General features: G+C 47.5%; 2 protein-coding genes across 9 annotated transcripts in view; both read right to left on the bottom strand.

Moving 5' to 3' along the window:
- The window catches only part of SRRM1 (serine and arginine repetitive matrix 1), a 17832-nt gene extending 15598 nt beyond the window's left edge, over positions 1-2234 (bottom strand). For all 5 annotated transcript variants that reach the window (XM_032202123.1, XM_032202124.1, XM_032202127.1 and 2 more), the window contains exons 1-2: positions 2153-2234; positions 1-17 (exon numbers count right to left, since the gene is read on the bottom strand). The exon at positions 1-17 is cut by the window's left edge and continues 73 nt beyond it. In XM_032202123.1, the coding sequence (XP_032058014.1) occupies positions 1-17; positions 2153-2173 (38 nt within the window). In that variant the 5' untranslated portion in view covers positions 2174-2234. The remainder of the gene's footprint in view (positions 18-2152) is intronic.
- Positions 2235-4905: 2671 nt separating this feature from the next.
- Positions 4906-16182, bottom strand: NCMAP (non-compact myelin associated protein). 4 transcript variants are annotated; one of them, XM_032202281.1, is made up of 6 exons: positions 15969-16182; positions 15061-15246; positions 11239-11308; positions 6589-6683; positions 6091-6175; positions 4906-5594 (listed from the first exon to the last, which is right to left on the bottom strand). In XM_032202281.1, exons 3-6 carry the CDS (start codon positions 11304-11306, stop codon positions 5447-5449), a joined length of 396 nt encoding a protein of 131 aa, XP_032058172.1. In that variant the 5' UTR covers positions 11307-11308; positions 15061-15246; positions 15969-16182; the 3' UTR covers positions 4906-5446. The 4 variants fall into 4 exon arrangements, with proteins under 4 accessions (XP_032058172.1, XP_032058173.1, XP_032058175.1 ...); XM_032202282.1 differs by lacking the exon at positions 11239-11308; XM_032202284.1 differs by lacking the exons at positions 11239-11308; positions 15061-15246.
- Positions 16183-16436: the final 254 nt, after the last annotated feature.

Below are 16436 nucleotides of genomic sequence, written 5' to 3'. Positions count from 1 at the left end.
TGTTCTGCACTTGTTCCCTAAAGCACAGGAAAAAAAAGAAGTTTAGTCTGCATGACATCCATCCAGCTTTCAGTACTGGTTTCCTATACATTCTTTCCCACGTATTTGCACAGCAACACCAGTGACACCATTGTGCACACAAATGAGCCTTTTCCAGTGCCTATTTCAGCACCGCAGTCATCACCTACTGCTGAAGGTTTAGGGGTAGGCAAACTCCTAACTCCACAGTGATACCTTAACCAGGTAATCTCCCCGGCACACTACTTGCAAATTTTAAAAGTACAGTAGTGCTGAACTGCAATGAGAAGGACCTATGCTGGAACTCACAAACTCCTCAGAAGGAGTAAGTTGTTCTTCCCCTTTCCAGTAACAAAAACATTATATTTGGCTACAGTGACATCTGTGAAGCCCCTGGGTAAATCTCTGAAGTGAATTAGCTAACACAGAGTCAGCAAGAGTACAAAGAATACTATTTTATTGATCATGCTCTGTTAAAGTTCACCAACTTGTTCCACTTTTGTGAACAGAAACTATGGATGAAATCATTTGGAACTGGAAGACTTGAAAGCCCGTGTCTGGAAAATTTACTTGCACAGAAGTAAACAACTGCACACGAACAGAAGTATGTGCAGAACTGCATCCAAATACTAATAACCCGTTAACAATTCAAAAGCCCAGAATTCACATGTGAAGTAAAGTTTATTCAGGAAATCAACGTGACTGATGAAGAACACAGGAAATTAATACATTCAATTTCCTGTGCACGGAAAGAATGCGTTGCATGCAAGTAATAATACAAGCTGCTAATGAACCAAAAGATAAAAAAAAAAAAAAAAAAAAAAAAAGCTCAAAATTCTAGGGTAACCACTTAATTTGATCAGAAAAACACCCTGAATTAGCAACATAATACACTCCAAATTTGTCAAGTACAGAATGGGAACTGAAAGCATTAACATTCCCATTTGCAACCTTGGGACACAGGAATTGTAAAGACTTGTGGCACAGACACCTGCCAGGATTAAGTATGTTTAAAACTGTTTATAGTATTTGCAGCATTGCAACCTACACCTTAGCAACAGATGCAATACTCACCAGATCATTCAAGAATGTCTTGGCTTTTAACTTTTCCAATTGTTTAAAATATTATTTACAGCCCTGTTTCACTACCATGTTTTGATTTTTATTTTTTGTTTTTTTAAATTAGGCACCTTTCACAGCCCAGTCTAAAACAATACTCAACTTCTAGTTCAGTGTTTTCAGTCCCAGTCATTGCACTGTAAGTGACAATTATTCGGTCTGTAAACTTTTAAAGAATGGCACCAGATGGGACAAACCTAGATTTAACTTGTAATTATTTTTCTCTTCAACTCATCTCCTAGCATGCTTATGACATTTTTACCAGGCTAGCACATTAGCATAAAAGTGATTAAATGAAGGGAAACGTGTGCTCCCATGCTTTAAAAGCATCCCTGGTGCAGAAATACAAAATAATAGGGCTGAACGGGTCAGCGACTTTCCATCAGTTAGATTCCGTGTAAAATTAAGTACTCGCACAACAGCCACGGAAGCTCTTTAAAAAATAAATCAATTTTAATTAGTGAAGAAAAGGTTAGAAGAAATACACCAGTTTATTTCTTAAAACACCGAATAATCTTCACACCACGGAGCTTTAAGTCCCCACGCTTCAAAAAAGGGCTAAAAAAGGGCACTTTTGTTTATTTCCTCTAAACCAGCACGTCTCACTGCAACCCCCCCCAAATCCCCCCCGCGTTTCAGGGCCCCGGGGCTCAGCCCGCGAGGCGGCCGCAGGCCCCGCCGCGCCGGGACCCCCCCATCCCCGCCTCCTCCTCCGGGCCCCGCGCGGGGAGCGGCGGCGGCCTCGGGAGCCCTCGGGAGCCCTGGGCCCCCCCCCCCGGCCCCGGCCGCCCCGCGCCGCCTGGGTCCCGCCGCCATTTTCTGCGCGGCCGCCGCTCGCAGGAGCCTGCGCAGGGCGGGGGCGGGGGGCACGGCGGCGCTGCTCGGGGAGCGCCGCGCCAGCGCCTTCCTTCCCCGGCGGCGGCGAGGCCCGCGGAGGCCCGGCCCGGCCGCCCGCTGCCCTCCGGGCCGGCCCCGGCGCCCTCTCCGCCGCCGGCCGCCCGCCGCCGGCACTTACGCGGAAGAAGCCCGCGTCCATCTTGCCTCCTCCGCCTCCTCCTGGCCGCAGCGCGAGGCCGTCCCGGCGTGCACCGCGCGCCGCGAGCCCCTCGCACGCTGCTGGCGCTGAGGCGGAGGGGGGGGGGGGGGAGGAGAGCGCGGGGCGCCTGCGCGCGGCACGAGCGGGAGGGGGCGAGGGGGCGGAGCCGCGCGCTCCGTGAAGGCTCTGCGACGCCCGCCGATTGGCGGATGCGGGCGGAGAGGGTAGGGGAGCGCGCCGGAATCGGCCAATCGGGAAGCGCGACGTTCCGGGGGCGGCTGTGCGGGGGGGGGGCTGCGGGGCTGCGAACCCTCTTCTCGCGAGATGTTGGCGAGGGGCGGGGCGGGGGTGGCTCCCAGGGCCCGGCCCCGCCCCGAGGCAGCGACGGGGCCGGGAGGGGGCGCGCGAGGCCCGGAGCCCCCCGGAGCTCCCCAGCGCCCCCCAGCGGCGGGAGGCCTCGGGCGGGACAGGGCCGCGCCCCGGGCCCCTGGGGGCGTCGCGGCTGTGGCGGGGTGGCTGTGGCGGGGCTCCCAGCGCGTTGGGTGCTCGAAGCGGCACCCAAAGGAGCCCTTTAAAGACAGAGCCCCCGGGGGGGCGGCTGCTCCGCCCGCAGCAGCGGCCACCCGCACAGAGCGGTGTACGGCAGCACTGCGCGTGCTGCCTCAGTGCAGCAGGGTGCAGCTCGCTGTTACGATTAATCAACTAATTAATTCTGTCAATGCAAAGGCAACAATCCGTTAGAAGCGGGTCTGCCCGATAACGTTAAACAGATGACTGCGAGATGAGGCTTATCTTTGCCCTGGTTTCAGTTAGGGCAGGGTTAATTTTCCTCCGAGTAGTTTGTATGGTGCTGTGTGTGGGATTTAGGATGAGAATAACGTTGATACCACATTGATGGTTTAGTTGTTGCAGAGCAGTGCTTACACCAAGCCAAGGACGTCTCAGCTTCTCGCTCCGTCCTGCCAGCGGGCAGGCTGGGAGTGCAGCAGGAGCTGGGAGGGGACAGGCCCAGGACAGCTGACCCCAACTGCCCGAAGGGGTATTCCAACCCATCTGGGGTCCTGCTGAACAGCACACAGGGGGGCTGGCCCAGGTCCGGGGGCAGCTGCTCGGGGTTAGGCTGGGCATCGGCCAGCGGGTGGTGAGCAACTGCACTGTGCATCACTTGTTTGTACGCACTATTAGCAGTAGTACTACTATCATTGTTACTATCATTATGTGTTAATAAACTGTCTCTATCTCAACCCACAGGCTTCACTTTCCCGTTTCTCTACCCCATCCCAAAGAGGGAGGGAGGAGGGCAAGCGAACGGCTGTGTGGTGTTTAGCTGCTGGCCGGGTTAAACCACAACAATCTTTTCTAAAGATCTGGATTTGGATACAGCAGAACATGCTCAAAAAACAGCTTTAAATGTTCAGAAATAGAAGCAGGAGGCCAGCTCCTCTACAAAAATTCAATTGGCTTCTGCAACCTCTTAGGAATTATTATATCAATTATTCCTGCCACCAGAGTAAGTTACAGAATTTGGGCAAGTAAAATATTTACAAGATTTAGAAACTTCACAAACAGCTGTCTTAGTATTTAGTTTGGAATTCAGACTGTGCTCGAGTTTCATTAAAGAAATTGCAGAGTAATTGAATTTAGTTTCTGCAGAAAACCACCAGTTGGTAAAAATAACCTGTTCCAGAGATGTTTGCATATCTTGGAGAAAAGTACATCGGTGTGTCACTCCTGTCCCTTATCACTTTGCTCTCAGAATGGTCAGCTTAGTTTTGGTGCTGCATGATTTAGGAACAGTAACTGTTCAAGGGAGTCATGACTTGCGACAGCACTGAGAAGAACAGCACGGGAACTGCTGCAAGACAAAAGCTGCGGTGGGCTGCAGGTTCTCTGTGACTCGATTTGATGAGTAACCTCCCTCTGCAGCTCCCAAAAAGGAGTTCAAATGCCCTACTAAGTTTTACTGTGGTCTGAAAGCAGGCTGGAGCCCTCTAATGGTCACAGTAGCTTAGAGCTAGCTTCTGGGATTGTCTAAACGTAAGAGAAACTTCATACGGTATATCCAGACCATTACTGCTGTATTTACTTCACACTATCTAGCCGTTTGAGTGAGTGGTTTCTTACAATTCAAGGTGTATCTGTCAAAGAGCGGAGCTGTTTCCCAATAAAATGGGGTTTCACTCCTCTTCCTAATACTATCTGTCCTGTCAGCCAGTGCTTCAGGGATGCTTTGATATGCACACTATGAGACAATCAGCCACAGAACGCCTTGACAATGCCACTGTGTGATCAGACTCAGTGGGCTGTGAAATATCCTTGGGAATTTCTTTGGTGCATTACTGTACACCCACAGCCATCACACTTGCAGATCAACATCACTTTCAGATGCTTTCCACAAGAGCGGAAAAAATTAAAACTATTTCAAGCCTGGCCTGCATTAGGGGACAAACATTTCAGGATGTTTTCAAGTTGTAGTAAAGTAGTTGCATAAACCCTCACTTGCTTTGAAGTGCCTTTCCCTGTTTACTTTTTTCAATTAAAGAACTTCTCAGGCTCTTAGACTAAATACTCAAATGCAACAGCAGTAATGAACGTAGAGCAGCAACCTTGGCATGAAATTGAAAACCTCTGGACCAGTTCATTTGGAAACAGACAAGGTACCAAGTTTATAGAAATGTTTCAAAAATACTTGAAAATAAAAATTAACTTTTCTGTCTAAAACCATACGTACCTGGTATTAGAAACACAAAAGACGACTAAAGATAAATACAATTTTGCTACTTACAGTTTGCTACTTCCCATACTATCCATCATGTATAAAATAGACTACAAATCTGTTTCACATAAATCTTAACAAAGCCAGGTTCAACCTGAGTTGCAGCTCGCATGTCCAAGTTTTTCTTCCATTTATCATCAGTCATTGCAGAATAGAAAAAGCTCAAATTCTGAGTAAGCAAGAGCTCCACAAAATACGAGTCTTCACCATTTCTTCCAACAAATGGGTTTGGCCCATTTTGTCCTTCTGTACCCAGAGCTCTGTAAGAAGGCTCATTGCATTTCCCATGGTCTGTATGCCTTCACCAGTTGATTTTCATCATACAGAAAGTGTTCAGATCATTTAGTTCTCCTCTCAAAGAGAGAAGGCAGGGCTAATTACAATCTGTAGACAAGATAACAGCTACTGCTGTTCCCAGTGCAGTGTTGCTTTGCTGTAAGTCCCAGGTCCGTGTGAATAAGAACTCCAGCTCTTTTCTCCCACAGGAGGACACATGTTCACAACTGTCTGCTCTGCATATGGATGTCCATGGGTATGAAGGTCACCACAGGATGCTGAGTAATGCTGTCGCTGTTCTGCCCTAAAGCAGGTGGCATTGCTGTTTTGGTGCTCTTGGGTTCCAGCTCACGCTTCACTCGCATGCGCCTGGAAAGGAAGCAATGAAAGCATCAGCAGTGCTGGCACCTGTTGTGGTGTCTCCCATGATAAGTATTGGGAAGACTCCTGCAGAAGCAGGTTGAGCTGAATAGCTATTGGGAAGCTAATGGAAACTGGGATTTCATTCCAAAGATACTAAATGGCAAGTCACTGCTTTTATAACACACACAAGCCTAACCCAATGCCTTGAAACTGAGAAACTGAGCTCTGCTCTGGCAGCTGTGATGCTCCCAGCAAACTTCTATGTCAACAGAAGTCCCCTAAAAAGAATATCCATCGGGTGTCCGCTGTCAACAACCTGTTCTGCTTCCTAGCCTTTCAGTCACAGACGATTCACGTAGCATCAACCAAGCACGTTAAGGTTTGTATTCTCCTTGAAATTTTCAGCAACACATTACAAAATGGTCTGTGAGATGGGAGCACACCTGACAGGTTTTGGTTCATCCTGCTTTGCCTTACTGAAGTATAGAACTCAACCACATACCTGTTATACGTTTTCAATATGAGCAGAACCACTGTAAATATAATAATTACTCCTACTACGATGGCAGCAACTATTGCTCCAGAACCTGGCAGGGAAGCAGAAAGGAAGAAGGTCTTATTTAAAAAGTTATCGCTGTACTGTTTGAAGTTTGCTAAGTTCAAAGGTCCATTTAAAAAACTACAGGGGAAAAAAAAAAAAAAAAAAAAAAAGCATTTCTCTTTGTTACTTTTTATTCAGTGGAACAGTTTGGGATACAAGCATTTGGGAGGCAAGGAAGGAGGAGGAGTGTTTAGCTGAGAAACTGGAGCACCCAAGTATTGCATGAGAACTGGAGTATACAAATAATTGTTCTCTTTTTCTCATGTCTTTTCCTCATGTATACTTAACAAATACGAGAGAAAATGAAAACAAGTTTGGACGTCACTACTGATCTAATCAAGGTATGGTAATTACAGTACAAAAAAAAAAAAAAAGCCACCACCCCACTACTTTTCTTACTTTGATAAAGACTTTGTTCTTGAGATTTTGTGGTCACATTTAATGAGAACTGAGTATTATTGATCAGTGGTGCGGCTGTCGTCATCTTGCTTGGGCTACAGAAGAAAAAAGAAGAGTGATTTCATCAACTATTGTCACTGAATTGTGCTACCAATTCTTCATTAATTAGGCAACTGCCTATTAAAGATTCTGAGCTCTATTTACCTTCTACTAAGGGGTTCTTAATATTTTCTTAGTGGTGAAAATCTGGCCCTGTGGAAGTCAGTGGAAGTTTTGCTACAATCTAGTCGTGAGCAATGTGCCTTATAACATACACTGTTCAGTGTTCATAGGATAAAACAAGATACCAACACAATGATGCATTGTTACCCACAGATTACTGATGTTACACATTTTTTGGACAAATTTATGTATCTTAAGTGCTTTAGGATTTTAGATTACACCAGGTTATGAGATTCAGGTCACTGGGAAAATAAGCAGGCAAAGCAGGGCTAAGAGGAGAAAGTACTCGACCTCCCTGCCCCACTCCTCCATTGCCAAGTTGATTTATAGAGATGCTTATCTGTGAAGAGTCCCGTATCTGATAGTCAGCAATATAAAGGAAGGCAAAAAAACCCACAGGTTTTCTGTTACGTCATTGCTGCCAAGTGATGTAAGGATACTTATTGGTGGGAATCACAACAAAGTAAGAGATTTTCATACCAAGTATCAATACCTTAAAAAAAGCAGGAGGAGGTGAGAGAACAAAAACAGTTTAATTACCTAAATTGAAGCTCCAAACTTATATGGCAAACAACTGCTATGCCACAACAACAAAAAAAAAAAAAAAAAGAAAAAGAAAAGCAACACAAGTGCGACAGTTTGCTTTGAGTTTTGGGAAGTAACCTTACTCACACCAGCGTCATTGCAGGTCTCTTGCTGGAAGAGGACAAGCCTGCAAGCGGATAGCTGAACATACACCTGTTTCTATATTTCGGTAGGGTAAAACTGTAGATCTAGAAAGAACAGCCTGTATGTTTACTGATCTTATAAGCATTTCCCATGTTTTCTAAATGTGACTAGTAACCTTAGCTACCAAAAGAATCCTTCAGAATCCTTCATGGTGTGAATACCACTTCAAACAGACCTCTGAAACCATTTCAGCTCCTAGCTTCAGAGAGCTAATACCCTGAAACTATCAACCAAAAACTGATACTGCATTTGAGTTTCCTGCTTCAGGTGCTGCCCAGTATACACACAAGCAGGACTCTGCCCTACCCTCTGTTATACTCCAGTGGGATATTGTGGACCTGTGGCATGTCCTTAAGTAGCTTCAAGTTTTACAGAGCATGCAACATAGAATAGCCAGAAAATGAAGTGGATAGAAATTAGCAGTAAAAAGAACTGCAAATCAGCCTCCTGGGACACAGCCAGATAACTAGTTAACTACTGAAAATACCAATTCACAGCTAACGCGTCTACTCTGCCTTCTTCCTTTCCCCTTTATTAAGGCTTTCCTAAAGGTTACTTCAAAGTAACATCTATCAAATAAAATTAATTTAGTCGCAAAGTACAATTTTGAGAGGCAAAGAAGATATGACTGTGATTGCTCTTCACAGGCAGGGTTTTGTTTCGAGGCAGGGAGGAGACCAGTAGCTGTGTCAACACACCGTGCATACTTGTGAGGCTCCATTTAATATATGAGGAATGAGAGATCAGTAACCAGCAGGAAGGAAAAAGCTGATGTTTGCTTGGGTATGAAAGATTAGAACTGCAAGGTTGATTTGGTCAGATACTTCGATCCTCCTACGGTCAAAAGGGGTTTGAGTTTTTTTTCTTTTAAATTAAAAAGCAAAAATAACTGTCTCGGAATCTGTAACTGGGTCATTCTCCTCTGACTGAATGATTCCTTTGTTTAGCCAGTGCCAAGTTAATACAGCAACACGATCATCTACTGTCATCGCAGATCTTTCCATGCTAAAAGAAATATTTTGTGTTAAGAGTTTGCTCAGCCTTATTGGATAGCACAGTGAAATGATTTACACGTGCCTTGGTGGAACCTGTGAGAAGTCACCGAGTGCTGGTACCAGTGCTCTCCGCAGCTGTTCCCTGGCCGATCCATGTGAAATTGCACTGGTTGTACCAAGGTTGTACCGCACACAAGCACAGGTTGACAAGACTCACCGTTGCGTTGTAAGCTGGGGAAAACTAAGCAAATATTTTGGCTATGGGCACAGTACAGAAAAAGCCATGTCCAACTGCCACTTTGCCGCTCCTGACTAGGAGAACACAAGCTCCAGATTCAAAGCAGCATTTTTATCTTCTCTGACTACCAAAATAAAAATCACAAATAAAGGTGGCTGAACATTTAGGTACTAAGCCCTCCAGCAGTCACACTTCATAACTTCCATCTGGTTCAAGCCACCTTGGTAATGGCGAGCTATTTGTGTATGAGTCACCTACAGCCATAGAGTTATCGTTGTCAGTGAAACTGCCCGCGTACAAAAAGGAGGAATTTGTCTCACAGGTTGTAAGAGTCTTAAGATGCAAAATGAAAAATGCAAAAAATCTTTTTTTTTTTTTTTTCCCCACATTGTGTATTCTATAGCAACTGGAAAGGTCTGAGGTCTGTGTCTCGGTCAGGATGGGAGGTGTCAGTCTTCAGTTCTGCTTTACCTCCAGCGCCATTCCTCACCCATTAATCAGCAGGACTATTTACGCCTGCCCAAGCCTGCCTTACAAGGGTCAAGGATCCAGCAAAGTCCAGCGAGATCCATGGGAAAATACCAGTTTCAGGGTATTACAGACCAAATCCTACTCTGTATAGAAAAACATTTGGAAAATGAAGAGTGCTTCATAGGAGCTAAACAACAGGGGAGAAGAAATGGACTTTGCTACGGCAATCGCAGGACATTCTTTCTTTATGACACAGTCTGTACTTCTCCTGTGCACACACACCTGCCCTAGTTTTGGAGAACCAGCAATTCACACACAGCTCTACAGGCGGGTGGGGGCACACACTGCTGGTTATTTTTGCATCCACGTATGAGGGAATTGGAAATATTTCCACAGAGTTAAGCTTTGGCATTTTTCCACTTCAAACACCTTTACAGATACAGCGTATAGGTTGTTTTGGCAAGTGGTAGCAATGCCCCCATTTATGAGGCCTTCCTGCCTCCCCCTGTCCCGTTGAATTTCAGGCTCAATGGCCACGCTCATTCACAGCGAGGGCAGGATCAGAGCTCAGCTGCCGAGCGGTTCCTGCCACCTGGCAGTTAGAGGAGAGGGTGACAGGGAACAGAGGGGCTTGTTTGAATTTTTCCATAAGAACTGGACCTGAAGAGCTAACTTCCTGCCAGGGAAGGCAGGTGCTGGTTAGGAAGACACACAAATTCAGCACTTTGCCACTCAGAAAAAGGTGGTCTTTGCATCAGGTTGTGGCAGGCTTTAAATGAAATACAAAATCATCTATTATTTCTCCAGTAGTAGTTTTGAATCAAGATGTAGTTTCAGCCCAGGATCTTAATTACAGAAGTATTTTACCCTTTCACTGGCACTGCTGCCAAAGAGCAAATCACAGAACCATAATTGTACTTTATCCTGCAAAAGAAGCAGGTAAGGAGTCAGCTACCATCCACGTCCCCCATCCCACTGCTACAGAGCTTGGAGCTTTGTGCTAAGGCACATCTGTCTGAGGCTCAGCTCAGCTCACACTCCTTCCAAAGCCGTCAACCTAATATCTGTGGGAAGCAGCGAGCTCACTCTCATCCAAGAGAGAAGTTAATCCTTCTAATGAAGTTCAGAGTTTTCTGCTCTTCCTAAAAGTAACTAGGTTCAAGAGCAAGGACCTGGATTGTGAGCAGTTGCTGGTGGAAGTAGATGCTTTTTTCAGTTCTGCTCCTGCCTCTGCAGGCAGCCTGGCCTGGCAGCGTCAGTTCTTACAACAAGGTTTGCCTTGTTTAATCACGGTGAGCGCTTAGTGGCTGGAGCTGGAGCGTTTTATTGTCCCCAATTATGCTCTGACGGCGGGGCATGGGGATCAATTGAACATTCATGGCACAGCGCAGAAAGGAAATAGGCTTAAATATAAGAGCCACAAACTCAACTTCAGCTCCCCATAAGCTGACAAACCATCCATCTGCAATCCAAACAGATGTTACTGCCAGGTCAGTCATGTGCTACCAAGCTCATGTTACAGCAGCGTAGGCCATGAGAACTGGGAACATTGCCTGGGTTTTGAGGCAAACTGTAATTTCAAAAAGCAATAAAAACACAATGTGCTTCAGTGAGACCTGAATGTGCCTGAACTTACCTTGCAAGGCTCTGAGAGGGAGGAAAGGGGGAAAAAAAACAAGTTCAAGCTGGCTACCAGGAGCTGAGGCATAAACGTGGCCTCAGGCAAACAACGCGGCTCTGTACTGAGCATCTGTATCAGCACATGTCCCGATGTCAGACCCGCACCTTTATATAAGCATTTGTCTTGGGCTCTGGCACGAGCTCTCCAGATTTAGCTGTTAAAACATGTATTAAAAGTATTTAATTTCTTTGTCAAGACAAAGTTACTCAAACTACAGGCAAGTCTACTGTGCAGTAACAGCTCGAAGGGAAAAAAAAAAAAAAAGTCTACTTGTGTGGCTTTGATCTCAAGAAGCGCTAACAGCCTCAGCTCACCTGGCAGACAAGAAGTGAGGAGCTGAAGGCAGGTCCCCAGGAAGGAGCGCACTTGTTTTGAAAGGCATACCTGGAAATTTGAACCAAATAGACTTTGTCATTGACTTGTCCAGCAGCAGTACCTAAACCTGACTGCAAACTGCGTGTTTCCCAATTCTAATCTTCTGCCTTAAAATGCCGGGCCACACACACCTCTCCTTGCCATGTGTGTGAATGCAGGTGTTTCAGCAAGTGCAAAGCCTCACGGGAGCCCAAAGCACACCTGAGCTCCCCAAATGTAACAGCTCAGACCCTTTGCTGACAGTAACATGGCTCTACCCACTGCACACTGATAACATCCCACACACCGTGCATCGGCTGTGGAGTACAGGTTGGGGGGCAGGAAGAAAGGATATGTATTTATCAGTTAAATATTACCCTGAAAAACTGATACAGAAAGAAGAAAAATGCCTTCAGGCACCACTGTGAATACCAAGGTAGGAATGACTCATGGTAGAGGGTGAATGAGTCTCAAGGTGACAGAAATTTTAGAAACCATCAACATGTGCACTCAGATGGAAAGTAAGATTGGGTAAGAAGAAAATTAATCTGAGATGAACCCTCTGTTACCAGGCTGGCAGTCATCGACAGCAACACGTCACACATCCCTCAGATCACACTGCCCGGGAGCTTGTCTCTGCTGCTAGGACAGTGGTGTTCAAGGAAGCCCCAGCAAACTGCATGTTGGTGGGAAAGGTAATGGATCTGGACAAATAAACCACAGAAAAACATCTTGCGCTTCCTTGAGCACGGTCTGCCTCCAGTTTTGCAGCAGAAAGTCAACCCTGCTTTGTAAGTGTTGCTCTAGAAATGGCCCTGTTATTACTGGACTAATTTCAGCTCTTCAGCAATATCATTGGAAAACTCTCTTCAGAAATTCATAGTCCTGGAGACCAGAATTAAGCTGATTTTTGCATGCAACGATTGTGCAGTTCCAAATCCAGCTCCACGGCAAAGCTTCTCTGGCAAGGAACAGGGAGCCACGTTTCTCAAGAGCGTAACAGTGACATCCAGGTGAATCTTCTGACCCTGCTAATTGCAGTCAAATTACACAGAAGGAAAATGCCTGCTCCAACACAAAGCTCAAACTACCTGAGTTTCAGCTGCGGTCCAACAATGCATGTATAGAGCTGGGTTTCCACGCCAGAGTTCAAAAATACATTCCAGATACAGTAATGCTTTTGCAGCAATGATTAACAGGCTTTAGACCTTGCTGGATGTGCCATTTAATGAAAGGCTGGAGTAGTTCAGGAAATTACTCTGTTGTAGAAAGCCTTGCTCATTTTTTCTGTCCAGGCATCTGCCTTACTGCAGTAAAAAATTGCATAAATGCTCCAAAGCCCAACAGAGGAGATCAGGACTGATACTGTTAGCACGGGAATTGCAGCATTAACTCTTTCATTTAAGCATCAGAGACAGACACCTCTCTCAAAGTTCACATCGCTGTCTCTTGCCAGATTAAAGGAAATGTCCCACGTAGTTCCCAATTAGAAAGGAGAAAAACAGAACAGAACAAAGCAAACAAACAACACACACACAAAACGCCTAAGGGACTGTGGTATGATAAAGGAATCAAAGCACAGAAGAAATTGGTTTAATTTAGGGCCAAGGTTTTCACAGTTTTTGGTAAATGTAACTTTAAATTAAGTATGTGACTACAATCACTTAGTAAATGAAACATTTCCACCACTTCCAGTGATCAACCCTCCTGATTCCCACAATCTAACCTGCTTGACTGAATTGGTCTGAATCCTGTGCTTATGTCCTGCAGTGGGAGGTGCACTTTCTGCATGCTCCCTATACAGCTCCAGAGCTCCTCAGAAATGACAACACAAAAGATTGCTTGGGAAAGAAAAAGATGACAGCAACAGAAAAGAAAGGAGCATTTCCCTCCTACTTCTGAGCTGGATAAACCTCTGTCCTGTTGTGGTCCTGGGCCTTTGAAATGCCACAACTCCGCAAATAATTAATAGCAGTACAGACAGGCTTTTCATCAACATGCTGAAATACCTTCCTCTAACAGAGAGTTAAAGCACCACCATGAAATAAGCCTGGACAGAATGTGTTCACACACGTGGTCAGAGTGGCTTTGAAATATATAGCATATCCTCCACCTTCTTTCCCAACCAAACTGAACCATGGCTGGAGTTCAGTACCATTCCTGAATGATTTGCCCAATCCACGACCGGGTTCCCAGGCTAGAAAACCACTTCTCCCAGTTCCGATACCACTGCACACCTCCCTGGCCAGTCCCTTCTGTTCTCCAAGTTCTTTGATGCCTGCAGGCAAGTCACTTACCCAATGGCATGTACACCAGGAACAATCCAAGAAGGAATGCAAACCCAGATGTGCTCCTCAGGCACTCTTCGCTATGTCCAACAGAATCAGAGACATGAACACAGCTACTGCTGGATCTACCTTACACTGAGATTCACATGGCACAGAGCAAACACCAGCTGCTCACGCAGTGATTGCAGAGCCGGCTGGATTAAGATTGCACCCTCAGCTGCCTTTCATGTCAGCCCTGCATTTATCAGCACAACCCGTAGCACATGAATCAACACAGCTCCTGTTTGCTGGCAGAAGGGTGTTCTTTTTTCTTTACTTTACAAATACATTTGCTAGGTCAAGAGTTTTGAGGCTTCCATTACAGACTAATATGCACGTAGGAAATTCTGTCTTTCCAAGTAATTATTTGGGTTTCTACTCTGCTCCAAGCAGAAGCACCAAGCAGCTGTGCAGCACACAAGGCCACGGCACTCTGGAGCAGCACAGCAGAGGATGGGCAGGACACATCCTCCCAGTGATGCTGCAATGGTCTATGTGCTCATTTCACCCACCTCAGCCCGAGCACTGCAAAATCCCACCAAAAAATCAGTGTCTTTGCAAGCACACAGCTGGGTGGTTAAATGCTGGTGTTAGGTACGGCGATTTAGGTGTTTGGTCCAAGGGTCTCCATCTAGGAGGATGTGATAAAGGTGGAGCCCCCTTCCTCTGCCCACTCCCCCAGCCTGGCACGTGAAGCAGCTGCATTAACCCCAAAGCCTGGTAGGGGGATGCCTGACTCGTAGCTAGCCCTTCGCAGCTGACCATGAGGAAGCACTGTGACTGCAGGGGCCCTGGAATTACGTTATGCTATAAGTTTGTTGCTCCACGGAGGTGGTTGTGAAAACATTAAGTTATGTATGTCAGTGGGAAACTGGATGACTCAGACATCCCAGCAGCCTTTTTTTTTTTTTTTCTTCCTGCTTTTCTCCTCTGTGATCTCCATTCATGCTTCACATCATCTCTCCCTGCAAGAGGTCTATAGATTTTGGTTGCATTTCCTGATTTCTGTGATTCTCAATAAAGGCAGCACAGTCATTGACACCACACTTTTTTCTTCTCTCCCATGCCTAATGATACACCAGCTCATGGTTAACTTGCCAGCCCCGACCAAGCCCCCTCCCAACCCAGCCGTGTGTCAGCACTTTTGATCCCAGCCTTGCACAAAGGCATGAGAACCCAGCACAGAGTTACCACCCCTGGGGAGCAAGAACTGTTTTGGGCAGGTGCCAGCACCCCGCAGGTTCAGTGTTTCTGGATTTACCCTGTGAGCACAGCAGGCATTGATTTGAGAATCGGCGGCTGTAGGCTCTCAGCATACCACTCACAGGCTTCCCAGCTCCTTTGTGCAATAAGCTTCCTGTTCCCAACTGATTCACTGTTTATTTTTCACTATTATTCACTTATTCACTATTGCCCTAAGTAAAAAGAATTTATTGCAACTAATAAATGTCTCACCTTCAGTCTCAGCAGGCAGATAGGAGCAAGGCTGGACAGGAAACCTTCATGACTTACTGCGAACAGGGGAGCCAAGTCTACTGCCACTTGTGGATTTGAGTTTTAGGACTGCTGCTCTCTGCCTGCAGCTAACGTATGCGGCTTCCCAGCTGTTGGGCTGTGTCTTCTGCAATTCAGACTGCTCATCTACCAAAAAATGCCAATCAATACTCTTGCAAGAACCTCTGCAAGTCTCACATCTTGAGTATTTTTCTATATTAAAATGCATTTAAGACTATTCGTAAACTGGGAAGTCTGTTCACTTTGCAGACAGCAGAATGAAAGTGGTCACAAGATTTCTTCAAGGACTGCATATGCAAGCTCGCTGAAGTGGCGATGCACATTCCCCTCTTCCCAGGGCACCGTGCAGATAAACCCGCAGCTAGTGCCACACTCCACACCTACACCCCGTCCCGGATCAGAAACTCCCAAAGCTCTGGGCAAGCACTCAGTGTCTCAGCCTGGCGCCCAGCGCTGTTACCTGTCCGCAGCAACCCTCAGCGAGCCGCCGAGTCGCTGACCTGATCTTCTGCTTTCTCACCACCAAACCAAATCCCTCAGCCCAAACACTCCACCAAGCGCAACTATCACGTTAGCTGGGTTTGCTTACAAAATACCGAGCTTCTTCAGCAAGGACTTCCTAGGGCATTACGTGCGTTAATTACCACGGAAACCCAGCGGTCGCGGTCCTCCCCTGCCAGCGCCTGCGGCGGCTCCCGCGGGACGGGAGCGCTGCGGGGCCGCTGGGGGCTGGGGGCGCTCCGCAGCCCCCCGGCTGCCCGCGTCAGGCCAGGTAGCAGCCTGCCAGCCCTTCCCAACGCGTGGCTCGGCAGATTTCGGAAAAGAAACGACAAAAACCCCAAACCCACCTCGCTGACGGCGCTGCAGGGGGCTGTCAGGGCAGGAGCTCGGGCATCTCGGAGCCGCCGCCGGTCACCGGCCCCCAGCGGCTTCTCGCGGCCGGGCCGGGCCGTGCTAAAGCCGAGCAGGTCGGCGGCGGCTGCGCTGCGTTTCCTTCTGCTTTAGCTCCCAGCCAAACGCCTCGCCGCAGGGACGGCTGCTTCGCACGGAGCCGCCTCCCGGGGGGGCTCCGCCGGGACAGCGCCCGGCAGCGGGGCAGAGCCGCAGCCGCAGCGAGGCTACTCCCGGGGGCCGCGGCAGCCGCGGGGTCCTCCCGGGGCCATCCCCGCGGCCCGGCTCTCCCCTCCCTTCCCACCTCCCCTCCCTCGCCCACCGCCCGGGCTCAGCCCCCCGGAGGCGCTGCCCGGCTCCGAGCCGGGGTCGGGCGGTGCCGCCGCAGGTGGCTCCCCCGGCCGGGCCCGGCCCCCGGCGCCGCC

The sequence above is a fragment of the Aythya fuligula genome, chromosome 23, assembly GCF_009819795.1.
Source record: "Aythya fuligula isolate bAytFul2 chromosome 23, bAytFul2.pri, whole genome shotgun sequence".
Lineage (NCBI taxonomy): Eukaryota > Metazoa > Chordata > Aves > Anseriformes > Anatidae > Aythya > Aythya fuligula.
Note: the sequence above shows the minus strand (reverse complement) of the source record. Positions and strands in the feature narration are given on the sequence as shown.

What these genes read in the sequence shown, in the direction of transcription:
- NCMAP (XM_032202280.1), bottom strand. Translation starts at nt 11,339, where the DNA reads ATGACAAAGTCTATTTGGTTCAAATTTCCAGGTATGCCTTTCAAAACA. An exon ending in CCTCACTTCTTGTCTGCCAG is followed by an intron (nt 6,684 to 11,238) that starts GTGAGCTGAGGC and finishes TTTCTTCTGTAG; the next exon opens with CCCAAGCAAGATGACGACAG. An exon ending in AGAACAAAGTCTTTATCAAA is followed by an intron (nt 6,176 to 6,588) that starts GTAAGAAAAGTA and finishes CTTCCCTGCCAG; the next exon opens with GTTCTGGAGCAATAGTTGCT.